A 17,417-nucleotide genomic window follows, 5' to 3' on the forward strand; every position below is an offset into this window, starting at 1 on the left:
TATCAGACCAAAAGGCATGCTACAGCAGTCTAGATGTTTTGGAATAATCTTACATTTGTGGTGTGTTGATGTGTTCATTCCCTTCAGCCAGAGGACACCCATATCAATAGGGGTGCTATTTCAGATAGCTACAGCTTAAGGGGCGACGGTCTTTGGGGATGACTTTTCGAGCTACTAATGGGGAAAGAACTTTGTAAACTTCACAAGGAAGAAGAAGATAGGGTAGTTGTTTATGACCGACCGCCAGCTGGGCTGGCAAAACAAGAGTTAACGCTTCATTGAGGAAGACCGCTTCCAAGCTGAATTTGATATTCTTGGAGTTCCAAGAATAAAATAAGAAACGGTCTCGTATTACAAAGGACGTCAGTCATAAACAAAGACCAGGAAGTGTCCGGCCATCAGAAGGTCTAGCTAAGTAAAACAGGGAGCCAGGCACACCGAAAACAATACCGATACAAAAGAACCTTGCATGGGCCATGATGTATGGGAAAATGTAATTGGATTCGCGAAGTTTTTTTTTTTAATTAGCCTATTTCACAAGTTAAACTTGTGGAACAGACCTCAGATTCACAATGGCTGCGAATGAGTTGGCGAATCAAGTAATACTAGCCACTGCAAGTTATGACCATACGATTAAGTTGTGGCAGGCTCATAGTGGGATATGTCAGCGTACACTGAAGCATCCAGAGTCAGTATCCTTTTAATTCAGTGCAGGGCACAGTTGATATTCGTAAAATAACTTGGATATGTATGGAATTACAGGTGCTCTGAAAATGAAAGATTCTTATATGTACAGTGAATTGTGTGATTACTGCATAACTAACCAGTGCAAAAAGGGTAGCCAACCAGGTGAGTACACAGTAAACTTTCATTTATCTGGTGGAATTCAGCCAAGTCCTATCCTGGTTAAAGCAAAATGCTGGATATTGCATGGTACCTCCCATTGGCTCAATATTCAGCGTTGAGGCGGATAATGCATTACCATGTCTCGAACCTCTGTCCTAAAAACTTTCTTATGAGTAAAAGATGAAAATCAAGCATAAAATACAATAATGATATAGTACAGTAATACAGCACCGGTTGGCTACATTTTATGAGCCGGTTGATGCATCTCAATGACGGATATTGCATAGAATCACTGGCTACATCCTGTTTTGGTGCTGGATAGTCCTTTAATTAATCTGAGCCAGCAGCACTGGTTATTGTGACAATGGATAATAGTTTGCTGCATATGGAATCTTCCACCATAATAATTGCAGCAGTACCTGACTGATATTTAATTTCTGCTTATTGTTTTGATGTAGTGATAATACAGTATATATTTCCAGCTGAGCAACCCAGGCAGATTTGTATTTTTTTTTTTTTTTTTTTTTTAATGTGTTAACCCCTTAAACGCGGCCGTGAACAGTCGCCCTCCCCCCCCGAGTGGCGGGGTTGTATCGTGGTCTGAGTACCTGAAGGAAAATATTAGCCAAAAATCAGAGATTAACCCTAGAACATTATACTTGGTATGGCAGATAGTACTTACATTCAGCTTTCTCCAGAGACAGGTGTTGAGCCTTCATGGACTACCCAAGGACTTGTGGAGACTTGCAAAGTTGGGTAACCAAATCTTCACTTTCACACCTCCAGCAACCCGGTGTCCCCTCTACCACAGCGTCACTCTGTCACAGTAAACTTTATACTACAACGTAAAGGTAGTTTGGAATCCATATTTGTACAATAAGCACTGAAAATAAGGCTAAAATCAATGAAGCGTACGGCCGACATGCAGCGCGGCAGCTGTCTTCCTGTCACTTAACAGCTAAAAACATGTATACTTTTTTTTTTTTTTTCATGTGACTGACTCTGGGCATAGGCTTCACAGCCTGATTTCAAGGCCCAGTAGTCCTCCTACGTACTGCACACCTCTACATGTCACCACTTCGACGCTAACACCCATCGTCCATACTGAACACATGCTAGGGCTGTCTCATATAGGACTGGTGTATTGGTATTAGCGGGGGTATTTTTACGACATGTCGGCGGGTCTTCTGGTAGATCAGTAAAGTCTGATTTTATGAAATTCAAATCCTTAAACTGTTCCCTGCCCCAGCCAGGATTTGAACCCGGGTCCGTCAGGACTGCAGGCCACCTCTCTACTGATTGAGCCACCGCCTCCCCCAAATACTACATTATTTTCAATCATATTACTTCCCAAAAGATCACCGCGGCGCTCTTTTTATTCTGCCTTACACCCGTCACTTTATTCTCATTCCTGTCGGCCGCTTGCACTGACTCGGAAGAGCTAGAACTCGCCATAATGTCACTTTGAAAGCCTGCGGTAAACTGACGCTAAACAGGGGCAAACCGTGAGAAAAAAAGCTAGTGTTACAACTGGGGAAACAAGCGTTTCCTATTAGCATAAACTGCTTGTGAGAGGAGAGCACAGATTTACAGTTCTGAGCACTCAGAGCGCTGCCATGTATCACAGCCAGGCTGCCCGGGCCGTGGTGGGGGGGGGGATGGGGGAAAAACGCGATACTTGGCAACAACGGAGGTCAGTAGTACAAAGGTAAAGTATGCTAATTGTAGCTAAAGGGTGGTGGTACTGATAGACAAGACCAGCTGGAGCCTGCCTGCCCGCGGTTATTCAAAATTTACTAGAATCGCAAACACGACGCTCCGCCGTTATGTCCTTTTCGCCGAGTGTTGCAAACGCGACGATCCGCGTTTAAAGGGTTAACTCTAGGCATATGCCTGCCCTTGAGGCCCAGTAGTTCTCGTACACACCATGCACCTCTACCTGTCACCACTTTGGCACTAACACCCACTGTCCATATTGAATACATGCTAGGGCTGTCTCATACAGGACTGGTGTATTGGTATTAGAGGGGTTATTTTTACATGTCGGCGGGTCTTCTGGTAGATCGGTACAGTCTGCTTTGTATGAAATTCAAATCCTTAAACTGTTCCCTGCCCCAGCCGGGATTTAAACCTGGGTCCAGTAGGACTGCAAGCCACCTCTCTACCGATTGAGCCACTGCCTCTCTCTACTGTGTATATATATATATTCTCTTTGAAGGTTGGGTTGAAACAGGGATGTGTCATGTCTCCATGGTTGTTCAGTCTGTATATGGATGGGGTAATAAAAGAGGTACAAGGTAGGGTAGTGGATGTTGGATGGCCCTGGTGAGAGAGGGTAGTGTTTGGAAACTCCCTGTACTGTTGTTTGCAGATGATACTGTGTTGTTGAGTGCAGACTAAGGGGAGCTGCAAGGCTTGGTGGATGAGTTTGGGAGAGTGTGTAAGAAACGGAATCTAAAGGTGAATGTAGGGAAGAGTAAAGTGATGGTCTTTGAGAGAGGTGAAGTCAGTGAATGGACAGCGAGGTTGGATGGTGAGGAATTGGAAAATGTGAGTATGTTTAAGTACTTGGGTAGTGTGATGAGTAAGGATGGAGGTTTGAAGGGTGAAGTGCTTGAAAGGGTACAGCAGGGAAGACAGGTTGCTGGTTCCTTGAAAGCAGTGATAAGAAACAGGGAAGTGAAAAAGTTACTACATGACAGTGTTGTGATACCAACTCTAACGTATGGAAGTGAAGCTTGGACATTGTTGGAAGGACACAAGTCAAGAGTGAGAGCCATGGAAATGAGTTATTTAAGAGGAGCCTGTGGAGGCACATGGAGAGAGAGGCTGACAAATGAGGATATAAAGGAGCATTGTGGTGTGGATGTGATAGGAAGCGTTATGAGGAACACACTGAGGTGGTTTGGCCATGTGGAAAGGATGGAGGGTGAAAGACTGACAAAGAGAGTGTATATGAGTGAGGTGGAGGGGAGAAGAGGGAGGGGGAGGCCGAGGATGAGATGGAGGGATGGGGTGGAGAGGTATATGAGAGAGGAGGGTGTGAGTTGGGAGCAGGGCAGTGAAATGGCAGGGAACAGGGTGACGTGGAGGCGATTTGTTTGTGGCCTCCTCAAACAGGATTAAGGCGTCTGGCAATAGATAGATAGATAGGTAGATCATTGGGATATTTTGTACCTGTGTTAGAGCCAAATGTCAGGTTTATCACCAGAGGATAAGGTGTTCAATTTTAAGTTCTTCACTTTGAAAAATGTTGCAGGCAGTGGGAAGAACACTGGGCTACATGTGTCAAGTCAGAAGGGGCCTACTTTGAGGGGGATTAGTGTCCTAACTCAGCAGGTTAGCTATTTACTTCTTTAGAGCCTAAGGTCAGATACTTTCTGAACAGACCTTGTATGTATAATGTAGAGTCAGTACCGGTACCGGTATCCCTCCTAATTTAGTTATTGTGCAGAAGTTCGAGGATTTTTGTCTGATGTTAAAAAAACATACCGGGTAACTATTAATTTTTATCACAGGCATATTTCAGCATGGTTAAATGGAACAACGTATTTTAAAGTATGGCTGTGACAATTTTAAGATCAGTATAGTTGGGATCAGTGTTTCAAGATTTGAATATCAGGGAACTGCACTTTAAAACACAAGTAGGGAGAGAGAGGTGAGTGTGGTTACTGGCTGTGAAAGGCTTAAGATGTCATCACATGATCAGTTTCAAGTCAGTAGCTAGGCTATCTGTAGTCATGTGCCATATTTGCACAAGTTGAAGAACAGAAAATTAAATGTTTAGCCTAGTCCGTCATGTACATTATGCCACAGTCACTCACAGGGGTCAAGAGATTCCAGTCATAGTTTTTGCTTCAAGATTTACGAAAAAGTTAATACGTTCCAGAAATCTACTTGTTTTTATTATTTTATCTCTTAAGAACACTTTATTAACAGGCTGCTGAAATTTACATGTTTTTATTACTGGGTATTTTATCCCTTAACAACACTTTACCAATAGCAAGTCAATGCCATGGAGATCACCCCAGACCGACAACTGTTGGCTGCTGCTGGCTATCAGCACATACGTATGTATGACCTCAAATCATCTAGTGAAGACCCTGTCATCAACTATGATGGTGTCACCAAAAATGTCACTGCCCTTGGATTTCAGGAGGATGGGAAATGGATGTTCACAGGAGGTGAAGATTGCACAGCAAAGATTTGGGATCTAAGGTACAGAACCAATACTAGAATATACTGTAATTGGTTTTATGTTGAACGTAATTAACACTCCGAGAAAGGTGGCTTATAAACTGGCATGCAAATGCTGTCAGGCATAAATTATACTAATGCATAGATCCATTAGAATACTGTACATTCATTTCAGATTTCAAGTGAAATTTAGGAACAAATGCATAATGACAATGGTTGCAGTGAATGATGAGTTCTCTGTAAAACAACCTGACATATCATCACACAAGCCAAAGAGAATATTCCAGTCCATAGGGACTCCTCGGAATTGTATTCTGCAGAGTCCTCAGATTTTAGGATTAAATTATCATGTGAAAAGTCACATCAAATAATTTTTTTTTTTTTGTCATTTTTTTCTGTATAAAAAGCTATTTTTTATAAACTGCATTTCCATAAAATTTTCATTTCACTCCATTGAACTGTTGTCCAGTTGATTGTTGATCAATCCTGATCTCTCTGGCTGAGCAGACTCATCAAGTGCAAGCAAGCAACTGCCCCTGCAGGCCATTCTGTACAGTGAACCGATGTTCTCTTGCAGTTGACAGCGTCGTGCAATGGTGAGGCATGGGTAAAAATGTGAATGTTTTGTTCCTGGATGGATCTCACTTCTGCGTCTCGCCTCCCATTTAGGAGGGGTACCATAGCTGGCATTACATCACCCCATTATCTGGTTACTGGTATATGGTTACCACCCAGCGTTCTAAATGGTTTCCTAGATTGCATGAAACCATTAGACTTGTCACTTAGTGTGGAAAGAAGAGTAATAATAATAGATAGGAAAGAAAGGGAGAAGTAGGAAGAGTGGAAGGCAGACACAAAGGTAGAATGATAAAGGTCAGGAAGAAGTAGGCAGCACTGTATCACGTGAATGGATGATGGTCACTACCACATACCATCACCTTAGTCCAGTATATCGGGGGGAGGGGGGAAGAGTGTGGTGCAACCATTTCATTTGGAGACACCATAAAAGTAAAGTATTCATATCCTTATGTACTATATGTTGCTGGATATAATCAGGAAGGAAATAATTCAGCAAGAAATTCATTGTGTGCACATTGATGATGGCCAGGTGCTGTACAGTACTGTTTAAAACTAGTTCTGATCATTCACTCATTCATCTAATCCACTGTTGCCCCATGTGAAGCATAGGAGCCTGAGGCTAGGCAAGTTGGTCCTGACATTTAATATGAGACTGACCAGCTTCATCCGAGTGGCATTACATGAGCAGTAAACCCCAACCACCCCTTGGATATAAAGCTGCACCAGCTCAATCTGATTGGAGCGCCTTAATTACCCACTAAGCCACCAATTACGGTATTTGTTATTCAGGACAGTTTTTAGACAAATGAAATCTAGTCTGGTAGAATAAATTACAGCAGGTTAAGTTCCAATCAGCAGAGTGTAATACCTGTACATGTACTGTAAACTCAAGTCCAACATATTAATATTTTACTGTGTTCCATTTATTTTGAAGGATCAAACCTTGCTGGCTAGTGTGTTCTTCCATCTGATGACAACTCTCCATGTGTCAAAATCCTGAGCCATTTCCCTGCTCGGTCCACAACAAACCTCACTCCACTTTGCCCTTGTTCTGCCTCAGTATTCCTCACTCCACATTCATACCTGTGACCCACTTCAGCTAATCATCTTGGCTGTCCTGATTTTGATATTTTCCAGCTATACATTAATAAAAAGATTATACTATAATGTTGCCAGTAGTTTAATATTCTAGTTTCTAGTTTGATTAAGTTGTATAAATTTCTACAGCTACAGTTCATTGCTCTGCATTGATAGGAAACTGCAGCATGTGAGAGATGCAGTGTGCATTACCGTATATATTGTAGCATATGAATAGTTTAACAATGCAGTATTTGTTTTTCAGATCATGCAACTTGCATGTGTCAAGAATTTTCCAAGTTAGTACACCTGTCAATTGTGCTTGCCTTCATCCTAACCAAGCAGAGCTGTTTGTGGGAGACCAGTCGGGAGTTATACACATTTGGGATGTTAAAACAGAACACAATGAACAGCTGGTATAGTATACATTTTCTTTAATGCAATAATTGTTCCATACCTGTAAACAATACTAGTATTAGTTTCTCTCCACGAGAATAGGAAAGAAAGAACATACCTTTCATATGCTCTCTGTTTATTCTTGATTAGCAGTAAGTACATTTACTTGTGGATAAATGAACTTCTCCCCATTCGCTACCTTTATGCACTACATGATCCCACAATGTGTCACTGAAGGTGCAAGCAGCCCTGTACAATTGTTCTTACAACACAAAAGGGTAGAGGAGATAGAATACTCGATGGCTCAGAAGTGATTTTTTTTATTTTTTTTTATGTTACTGCACCTCATGTTGTTGTGAAAAACAGAACTGGGATGATATGATGTTAGTATTTTGATACTCACAAACTTAGGCATTATATATGTGATACTAGAGTTGGACATTCTTTCACTTTTGAAATTGACAGTGTATTTGATGTAGAATGGCAGTAGCACATTAGTGTTGTTGCATTGAAAGTTCCTACTTTTCTCATGTGTTAAGTAGGCATTGCTTTCACTACAGACTGTAGTTCCATAGGATATGATCACGGTAATATTGTCACAGACATGTGATTTCATGAATACAGATTATGTAGAAAAGTGGTGGATGAGAGTAGGAACTCTCAACCCAAATACTGTAGTTTGTGCTTCAGTTAGTGTCATTGACAAGAGCTTGGAAGCCATATACAGGTACATGTATGACCAGTTGTGCAATCCTTCTGCTTAAATGTAACTTCATACATTCAGATCTGGCAGGGAAGTCACTGAATTGACACCTTGCTGAAGCATTATGGAATGGGACTTGAGAACGTTTTGTGGTGCTAAGTGAGTGGAGAGTGTGGAGAAGGTTATGCTCAGTAATTATATATGGCTCAATGCCCCCTTACTGTTTTTTTTTTTTTTTTTTTTTTTTTTTCTCTAGGCATTTTAAGATTTTAATAAGGTGTGTTTCTGTTTTATTAGTACTTGTTTAACCCCCACCATGCCCATCACCTCATATGAGGCAATATGCAGGCCACCCCTGGCCGCGATGATCACCTCTTATGAGGTGATGGGTCTTGGTGCCATAATTTCAAACTCGAGGAAGCGTCAGTGGTTTTTGTGGGAACGTTGAGTCTCTCTCTACATCATCAGAGCTGTTGCCAAACCATGCCACGCCACAATTGCCAAATACTGCATATTTTGTAATTCAGCTCTCATTTGTAGCCCAGCAGTGGCGGATTGACGCCCATCTACCTCCCACGGAGCTGGCAACTTATTGCCACCCTGACATGCACCCAGGAGGCGTAAATTACAAAAAGAGGATGGTAATGAAGAGTTTGAACTCAGAAACACTAGATCTGATGACAGAAAATCAGCTTGATATTAAAATAAAAATTCCTTAAAAAAGGACTCAGGGGAGGTAATTGGGTTGATAAGAATTAGCACAGCAGGGGTTAAGCTGCTCAGCACTTCGACAGGTGGAGTTGGTGCCCTCACTACCACTGTACTTGCATGTGACGGCTAAGGGCAACTGTACCTGGTGCATCCATGACATCCTTACACAAGATAAATGGATTTTGGACTGCAAACTTTTGTATCTCTTTCCCTATATTTCAACATTCCACCATGTTCTTAAAAAAAAAAAAAAAAAAAAAAAAAAATCTGCCATATCTTTTTGCCATATGTCTCTTCATGTCACTTCATAAGCACTTCTCATGTAATTTGTTTTGTCATCCCCTCCATTTTTTTTAATCAGTAAGTATTTTTGTAGCAATGGAAAATTTAATGGTAGCCTACTGTGTACATGTGCAACTTTTGATGTATAGTATTGCATACTGAATAGCAGTTTTAAGGGGAAATGAGGAAGGAAGAAACTGAGGATGAAGTGGAGGGACTGGTGGATAGGTACAGCATATGAATGAGGCATGTGTGACTTGGAAATAGGGTTGCCTGATTATGGAGGACAGAATTTCATGGATGCGATAGGTTTGCGACCATACCACCGATCTAGGATGTAGATAGGTAGGTAGGAAGATAGTGACTGTTGCTTGTGTAATGCATGGGTACTGTGTTTCAGATACCTGAACCTGATGCCAGTATTCAGAGTATTGCCATAGACCCTGAAGGGACATACATGGCTGCTGTCAACAACAAGGGTAAAGCCTATGTATGGCGGCTGTCTGGTGGCACAGGCCAAGCCCCCACCACACTCACTCCTGCCAGGTCCATCCTCGCGCACAATAATTATGCACTTAAAGTCAAGTTCAGCCCTGATTCCACGTAAGGCCATTTTGTCATTGTTTATCCTTTTATAACTTCTTGATAGTAAGACAGATAGTTTCATCTATGCTTTTTTCATGTGGAAAGTATTATTTATTGAAATAAAACGAAGTAAACTGCCTTAGGCAATTGGAAATGTTTACATATGTCTTAGGCCTAATGTTGAGGCGAATTTTAGACCACAAACCATAAGTTGAGGCGAATTTTAGACCACTCACACCCTAGACATGACAAAGGCAACTATACCAATAGGTGTGCCATGTGATGAAGAATTGATTTAGGCAAAAATCCAGAAATCACTGAAAAACGACTTAGGCAGTTTATTTAGGAGGGTGATGATATAGTGCAGTATGTTCATGGTAGGGAGGAAGGCTACTGCATAAGTGATTAACATTAAAAGATACACTTGTTGCCCACAGAATGATGGTGACAACATCAGCTGACCATACAGCTCGTATATGGAAGACTGCTGACTTTTCACAAATGACGGAGTTAAGTGATAGCAGCCAACGATGGGTTTGGGATGTTGCCTTTTCAGCAGATTCACAACACGTCATAACAGGTAGGGCAATCACTGAGTAAGGTACCTTTGTAATTTTGACTTGACACCTTAAATTTTTTTTTTCTTTTTCCTCCTCCAAACATTGATGGGGTAGTCATCCCATTGAGTACCAAGTTCAGAAGTAGGGGGTGGGGGGGCAAGTTCTAGGCATTTGCATCTTCATACGTGTTGATTCATTGCCTATTCGTTTGATTCCTCAACCCTTACCTTGCATTCTCACCCATTTCCTTACCATGTCCTTCCATCTTCTTAATCTTTCGTGTCTCCTTCCACCTTTAACCACATTCACACATACTTTTTTTTTCTCTCTCACTATCCTGTTCATTAATAAGTGGGGAGTTAATGGCACATTAAGCAGTCATTTCTGACTTGGAACAACTTTCATATTAATCATGGGTATCTGAACATTTACAGTATGTATTTGATACTGAGGAATTTAGAAACAGTTGTTAAGTCACTTCCACGTTAATAATGTATTGTAGCAACTTTAAACTGCTTTAATCTTTTCACTCTGATGATGTTTCTTTTAGGCTATCCTAGCCATCTCAAGACAGTTTTATCCACCATTGGGGAGGCATTTTGAATTGGTCAGGTTAAATGTTACTTTTCTAAACCTTATCACTAGCAGAGGTTCTTCCAGACTTGAAATAGTTGTTTGGTATTAGCATGAGCATAATAGAAAGGCATCATCACTGTGAATGGGTTCAGTTAGGACTTCTTGGATCATCAGTACTCATTTTTGTGGAGTTGATAGTGGCATTCTATAATACACATATGGATGTCATATTTACATAACATTTCAGTGTACCAAAATTTGTAAAACTACCAAAATCAGAGTGGTTAAACCCTCTCATCTTCATCTGTTGATTATTTTGGGAGGGAAGTTTAAACATAGGCGTTTGGCACTACCTGGTAAATATTTTCATTCTTGACAGATTCCCCCACCTTTTAGTGGTTTTATTGGCATAAACCAATCATCTTTGGTTCCATTAATGTTAACTCTGTTGAGAGAGAGAGAGAGAATGAGAAATGACTGCACACTGAACAAAGAAAAAAGACTGTAGTTTATTTTTCAAAATTTACTTGTAGGAGAAACCTGAACTTAATTACAGTACAGTAATGTAAGTATTGAAAACTTATACTTTGTTGAGTTAGTGGTAGGTGGGGGTGCTCACCATCCACTCACTCAATATAATGCTGCTTTGGGTGTCTGTCCTTTCCTCTCTTCCTTCCTCCCTCTTCCGTCTTTCTCGCCTTCATTCTTTCCTATTCTTTCTGGCTATGGGTGACTTTACACCCCCTCTTCTGTCTTTCTTTCCTTCATTCTTTCCTCTTCCTTCAGCCTGTGGGTGACTCTACACAGAGTGACAAGCCAAATGGTTTCCTGTACACCAGGAAACCATTTACTGGTAACCATATAACCAAATTACGGCGCTTGGCGGTTTAGTGGGTAATTAAAGCACTCCAATAGGATTGAACCTGTGAAGGTTTATATCGAAGGGGTGGTTAGGGTTTATTGCTCACGTAATGCCAGTCAGGGATGAGTGAGGCTGGTCACTCTGATCATAAATGTCAGGACCAACTTGCCAAGCCCCAGGCTTCTACACTCCTCTTGGGGCAACATAGGATTGGATGATGATGATGATGACAATACTTATAGTCTCTCTCTATCTCTCTCTCTCTCTCTCAAGATAATTTTGTACAAAATGCCACCTAACTTTGTTTAATAGACATATGCAGTTGTGCTTGTTTACCAGTAGAGAGTTTGTAATGGTCACATAATAATTTGATGAATTAATATGTCTGCATCTCTTACAGGATCATCTGATAATACAGCAAGACTGTGGTCAGTAGAAACAGGAGAAATTAAACGGGAATATACAGGTCATCAGAAGACTATCTCAGCAATAGCATTTAGAGATGTTTTATATCAGTGTTAATAATTTAAGTTTATAAAGAGCTTATGTAGATGTACTTTTTATATATACACTATATCTTAATCTTGTACTGTATGATTTGAGGTTCCTAATAGTTGTTCTTGAACTGTACAGGGTTTTCATAAAATTAATACTGTTATGAGTTTTTCCTCTCATATCTGTTGTAACCCTGATTCACTTTTCAAGTAGGATAATTATCATGCAAGTACAGTAAAAGTCCTGTAATCTGGATCACAGGGGACCGAGGGTCTTTCAGACTGTTGGTTTTTTCGAACTATTGGGAGGGCCCTTGAAAACATTATAAATATATACACGATCATTAAATAAGCACTTAATTTTTTTTTTTTTTTTTAATGCAAGAAAGAAGGAACCAAAGGCCAGGAGCCCACAAACCGTTCCCTCCAAGAAAAACAAAAACAATTCAAGAGAGAGCCAAATTCAAGATCCGTTCATTTCGAGATGCCTGGACACACTTCGCTTGAAAGACTGGAGATCATAGGAAGTAGGAAATACAGACAGAGGGAGATAGTTCCAGAGTTGACCTGTTGCATAATTGAAGGACTGGGAGTAACGGTTAACTCTTGCATTCAAGAGTTGAACAGAAAAGGGATGAGAGTTTGCTGCTAGATGGATGCTACACGCCCGTCATAGAGGTGGAGGAATGCATGCAGACAGTTCAGAGGAGCAGTGACCATTGAAGTAGCGATAGAAAAGAGATAAAGATGCAACAGTGTGGCGAAGAGACCGAGGTTGAAAGGAATCAGTAAGAGGAGGAGAGTTAATGAGACAAAAAGCCTTTGACTCCACCCTATTGAGAAGAGCTGTATGTGTGGAGCCTCCCCACACATGAGAGTTGTACTAAACAGGGGCGAATAAAACCCGTGTATAAAGTCAACAACTGCACTGGGGTAAAGAAGGTACGGAGTCGGCTCAGCACAGCTAATCTCTTGGAAGCAGATTTTACTAGAGATGCAATATGATCTTTCCAAGATAAGTCCCGAGTGAATGAAATCCCAAGCATGTTCAAGTATGATGCAGGATTGAGCTGGATATTATTAAACATTTGTGGGCACTTCTGTTGAAGATTATGTTGGGTTGATAGGTGTAAAAACCGAGTTTTTGATGCATTAAAAACAAGATTATTTTTACCCCAGTCAGAGATATGTGCCAAGTCAGAGATTAGGTGTGCCATAGCCTCATCCCTTGTTTGTTGAATTAACTGCTGAGATGGACGTTGCGGGAACCGAATGGAAAGGTGAAGGGTGGAATCATCGGCATATGAGTAGATAGGGTTAGATGTACAGCTTAGGAGGTCATTGATGAATAAAAGGAAGACAGTTGGTGATAGGACAGAGCCCTGAGGAAGACAACTGTTGATAGATCTAGGAGAAGAACGATTCCTGTCTACAACAGCGGCTATAGAACGACCAGAAAGGAGGCTAGAGATGAAGGCACAGACAGAAGGATAGAAACTAAGAGGGCTGTTTGGAAATTAAAGATTTATGCCAGACTCAATCGAAAGCCTTTGAAATGTCAAGTTCAATGGCAGAGCTTTTGCCAAAGTCCCGAAAGGAGGAGGACCAGGAATCTAAGAGGTAGGTGAGAAGATGGCCAGTGGAGCGTCCCTGACGGAACCCATACTGACGATCAGAAAGAAGGTTGTGATAGGAAAGATGCTTTAAAATTTTTCTGTTATGAATTGACTCAAAAACTTTTGAGACACAGGATGTTAAAGCAATTGGACGATAGTTAGAGAGTTGGGAATGGTCGCCCTTCTTAGGGACTGGCTGAATGGGAGCAAGCTTCCAGCAAGAAGGAAAGGTACAAGTTGACAGACAAAGGCGAAAGAGGCAGGGTGTAAGCACTGAAACACAGTTCTTGAGGACAACAGGAGGGACTCCATCAGGCCCATATGCCTTGTTAGTATTGAGGCCAGTGATGGCAGAAAATACATCAGCTGAAGAGATTTTAATGTCAGCCATGAGGACGTCTGAGGGAGGAAGTGATGGAGGAACAGCACTGGAATCATCTAAGGTGGAATTGGAAGAGCAAGTCTGAGTGAAGAGATCTGCATTATCAGTAGAAGAAATAGCTACAGAGCCATCAGAATAGAAAAAAGGAGGGAAGGATGATAAGGTAAAGTTGTTAGAAAGGTTTTTGGCAAGGTGCCAGAAGGAACGGGAAGAATTCAAATTGGAGGGTTGAGAGCATTTAGTACGGATGAAATTATTTTTAGCTGAGCGAAGAACAGACGTAGCACAATTCCTGGCAGAAACATAAACAAGATGTGATTCAGGGGTGGGTTGACTCTGTTACCTTTTATAGACCCTCTCCTTGTTGCGGACATCATTAGAACAAGCGTGATTAAACCAAGGCTTTCTTGCATTGGTCAAAGGATATGAGAAGGGAATGTATGCTTCCGTGCTGAGAGAATAACCTCTGTAATGCGCAAGGCACACTCAGATGGCTCCTGGCCATGGAAGCAATAATCATTCCATGGAAAAGCAAAGAAGTACTGCCTGAAGGCCTCCCAATCTGCAGCTCCAAAGTGCCATAGACAACGTTTCTTTGGAGGGTCCACAGGCCGTACCGGAGCAATAGGACAGGTTAAGGTAATAAGGTTGTGATTGGAGGAGCCCAACAGAGAAGAAAGATTAACAGTGTAAGTAGAAAGATTAGTTGTAAGGAAGAGGTCAGGTATGTTGGAACTCTCTCCAAGGCAGTCAGGGATATGGGTAGGGTGCTGCTCAAGCTGCTGTAGGTCATTAAGGATAGAAAAGATGTAGGCTTGTTCACCAAGTGGATCAGTGAGAGGAGAGGAGAGCCAGAGGTGGTGGTGAGCACTGAAATCTCCTAGAATGGAGATTTCAGAGAAAGGAGAAATAGATAGAATGTGTTCCACCGTAGAAGTAAGATAGTCAATGAATTTTTCATAGTCGGTAGAATTCGGAGATAAGTAAACGATGCAGATATATTTAGTCAGAGAATGACAAGAAAGCCGAAGCCAGAGAGTAGAGAAATCAGAAGAGTTAAGTTCAGAAAAAGATAAATCGTTGCGTACATATACACAACATGGATTATTGTTTTACTCACCAAAAATACATAAAAGTGTAAGTGAATAGTTGCAGGCAGGTACATCCAAGTCCAATGGCAAGTCCAAACCAGAAAAATCCTTAGATGAAGCCCAGAGAAATTGGAAAAATTCCAGAAAAATTTAAAAAGACCAGAAAAATTAGAAAATTTTTGCCTTGACAAATTTGGAGTATTGGGATTTTCGGATTATTGGTGGCCGGATTAGAGGACTTTTATTGTATATGATTCACAAGTAATAAATGATTTCTTATAGATGTAATGCCTGGAGAGGTGTGGTTGGTCCCCAGCATTTTAGAGGGTAATACAGTATACTGGTGTGTAAAGATGATGATGATTGTTTGTTCAGGATTATGATGAACATACAAACATTAACTTATATTAATAGATTTTGTTTTTTGAAACTGAAGTCCAGTTTCCATGACCACTGATGTTAAGTGACGGTAGCTAATAATATTCTGTGTATGGAATAAGAACATGGGGATATTTTGGAAAAAGTCGAATGAGGTTTGAGATTTTTTTTTTTTTTTTTTTTTTTCCCCCGGGCAAATAGTTAACTGTAGTCATAGCTGTAGATTGTGCATCTTGTAATACTTCCATAAGGTAATTCACAGCTCACACATGTTTATATGACATTGGTCATGAAATGTTCACGTTGGTTATGTACAGTCCCAAAGAGGAAACGAGAAGACTCAATGAAGATTGTGCCATAGACAGTATATATTTTTCTTTTGAATACAGTATTATTGTATCATCTTTATTATATTTCTGTATATTACAAATAATCTCTAAATTAAAGAGCATTATGGGACTGGGAATCACTACTCTAATGATTCTCTCCTCTGAAGCCTACTGAAGACTCAGAGCTGGATCCCATACATGCCCATGTTCCAGTAATGTAAGGTTTGAATGAGTGTGGTATGTGTGTGAAATGTGAAGGAAGCGTGAACAAGAGTAGAGGTAGCCTACAGTAGTGCAGGTTTGTGTAGGGAAGGAGGATTGTGGTGTGATGGTATTTTGCAAAACGGAGATGAGAGGGAGTGATCTGGATAACTTGGAGGGTGTCTTATGTGTAAGGCCAGACTCAGTAAAGAGGAAATTTCAAACCATGGTTGTTGATTAATGGAGGAGAGGAATAAGTGATTATGAATGTTTCTATTTTGCACTTAGAGATCATTAACCATGCTAGCATTTGTAGGTCTTTTCACTTGATATCAGCAAGTACCACCACCAGGCATTATTAAAGCAACAGTTACAGAGCTGTATGTCCTTGCTGACAATGTGCATCTTGTTAGATTTAGGTTCCAGATTGTGGAAATGGCTCTGGTAATTGCCTGTGCATCTTATGACCAAGGTATGGAAGAGGAATAGGTTTTGAAGTCAGCTGGGTTGAATGAATTAACATGCCATGAAATTATGCTTGTGATGGGTGTTTTAAATGGAAGTTCCATGAATTATGTAATTGGTTGTTTGGTGTTCCAGAGGTAAAATATATTGACAGTGTTGGAAAAGTGAGTGTTGAGAAACTAATTATGTGAAAGTAATTAAAATTGCGGACAGAAAGATGTACAGTGAATGGCTGGAATTATTTTTAACTCCTCAACAGTGCCAGAAATTAAAGATATTGGATTTTAATCATAGATTGCTGAGGAAGTAAAAGAAGTTTACCTTGATTATATGCTTGCAGAGAGAGGAAGATAGGTTTATTAGTAACATGAGAACTGGAAATAGATAATGCAGAGGATTGCCCGGTTATTGTTGTTGTGTCACTTCCAACACTTTTGTGAACATACAGTAGTATAAGTAAAAAACTAGGTTGTTTTTGTGACTTCAGGTTCATCTTAAACTGAGCCCAGTGGACTGTAAGCCAAAATTTCCTTCAAACTGAAGTCCACCACTCTTTGGGAGGGATAGAGAAGGAATCGAGAGGTATTTGTTGATTATATTGGTACCATTGCTTAATCATGTTTCTGTCCAGAACAAATTGGTAAACAATTGCTATATTTGTTAAAGTAGTTCCTTTGTGTCTGGTTAGTACTTGGATGGGTGACCGCCTGGGAACACCAGATGCTGTTGGCATAACGTTCTCCCTACGTGTCAAGTGGGGTTGGTGGAGGATAAGTGCCCCTCCCTGTAAAAACAATTAACTCTAAGCCCTTGGCCACCCCGTTTGGGATATATGGCGTCTGGCAATGAATGAAAATGAATGAATGATGAGTTCCTGCCTAACATCACTTCCTGCTGCCATCATCACCAGGGCAACATAGCCCATTCCTTAACTAAACAACAGTGTACTTTTACCATAAACTCTTCTATCGTCATAAAACTCAGCAGAGCAGTCAGCAATCTGCACTCCACACCAAACATATGAGGTCTGTCCAAAGCAGAAAGAAAAAATTTCAAAAGGAAACTTACAACTTAATCTGACATGTCA

General features: G+C 40.8%; 1 protein-coding gene across 1 annotated transcript; it reads left to right on the top strand.

Moving 5' to 3' along the window:
• Positions 1–332: 332 nt before the first annotated feature.
• On the top strand, positions 333–12,126 carry Lst8 (MTOR associated protein, LST8). The gene is made up of 6 exons (XM_080281488.1): positions 333–692; positions 4,850–5,064; positions 6,965–7,115; positions 9,192–9,394; positions 9,814–9,956; positions 11,775–12,126. Exons 1-6 carry the CDS (start codon positions 573–575, stop codon positions 11,894–11,896), a joined length of 954 nt encoding a protein of 317 aa, XP_080137614.1. The 5' UTR covers positions 333–572; the 3' UTR covers positions 11,897–12,126.
• The last annotated feature ends 5,291 nt before the right edge of the window (positions 12,127–17,417 follow it).

This window comes from Coenobita brevimanus, chromosome 89, assembly GCF_032717465.1.
Source record: "Coenobita brevimanus isolate Jiangsu-jjx chromosome 89, ASM3271746v2, whole genome shotgun sequence".
Classification (NCBI taxonomy): domain Eukaryota; kingdom Metazoa; phylum Arthropoda; class Malacostraca; order Decapoda; family Coenobitidae; genus Coenobita; species Coenobita brevimanus.

Bases quoted from the DNA above. Each gene is read 5' to 3' on its own strand.
- Lst8 (XM_080281488.1), top strand. From the start codon at position 573: ATGGCTGCGAATGAGTTGGCGAATCAAGTAATACTAGCCACTGCAAGT. The intron at 693-4,849 runs GTATCCTTTTAA...CTTTACCAATAG, and splicing joins CACTGAAGCATCCAGAGTCA to CAAGTCAATGCCATGGAGAT. The intron at 5,065-6,964 runs GTACAGAACCAA...TTTGTTTTTCAG, and splicing joins GCAAAGATTTGGGATCTAAG to ATCATGCAACTTGCATGTGT.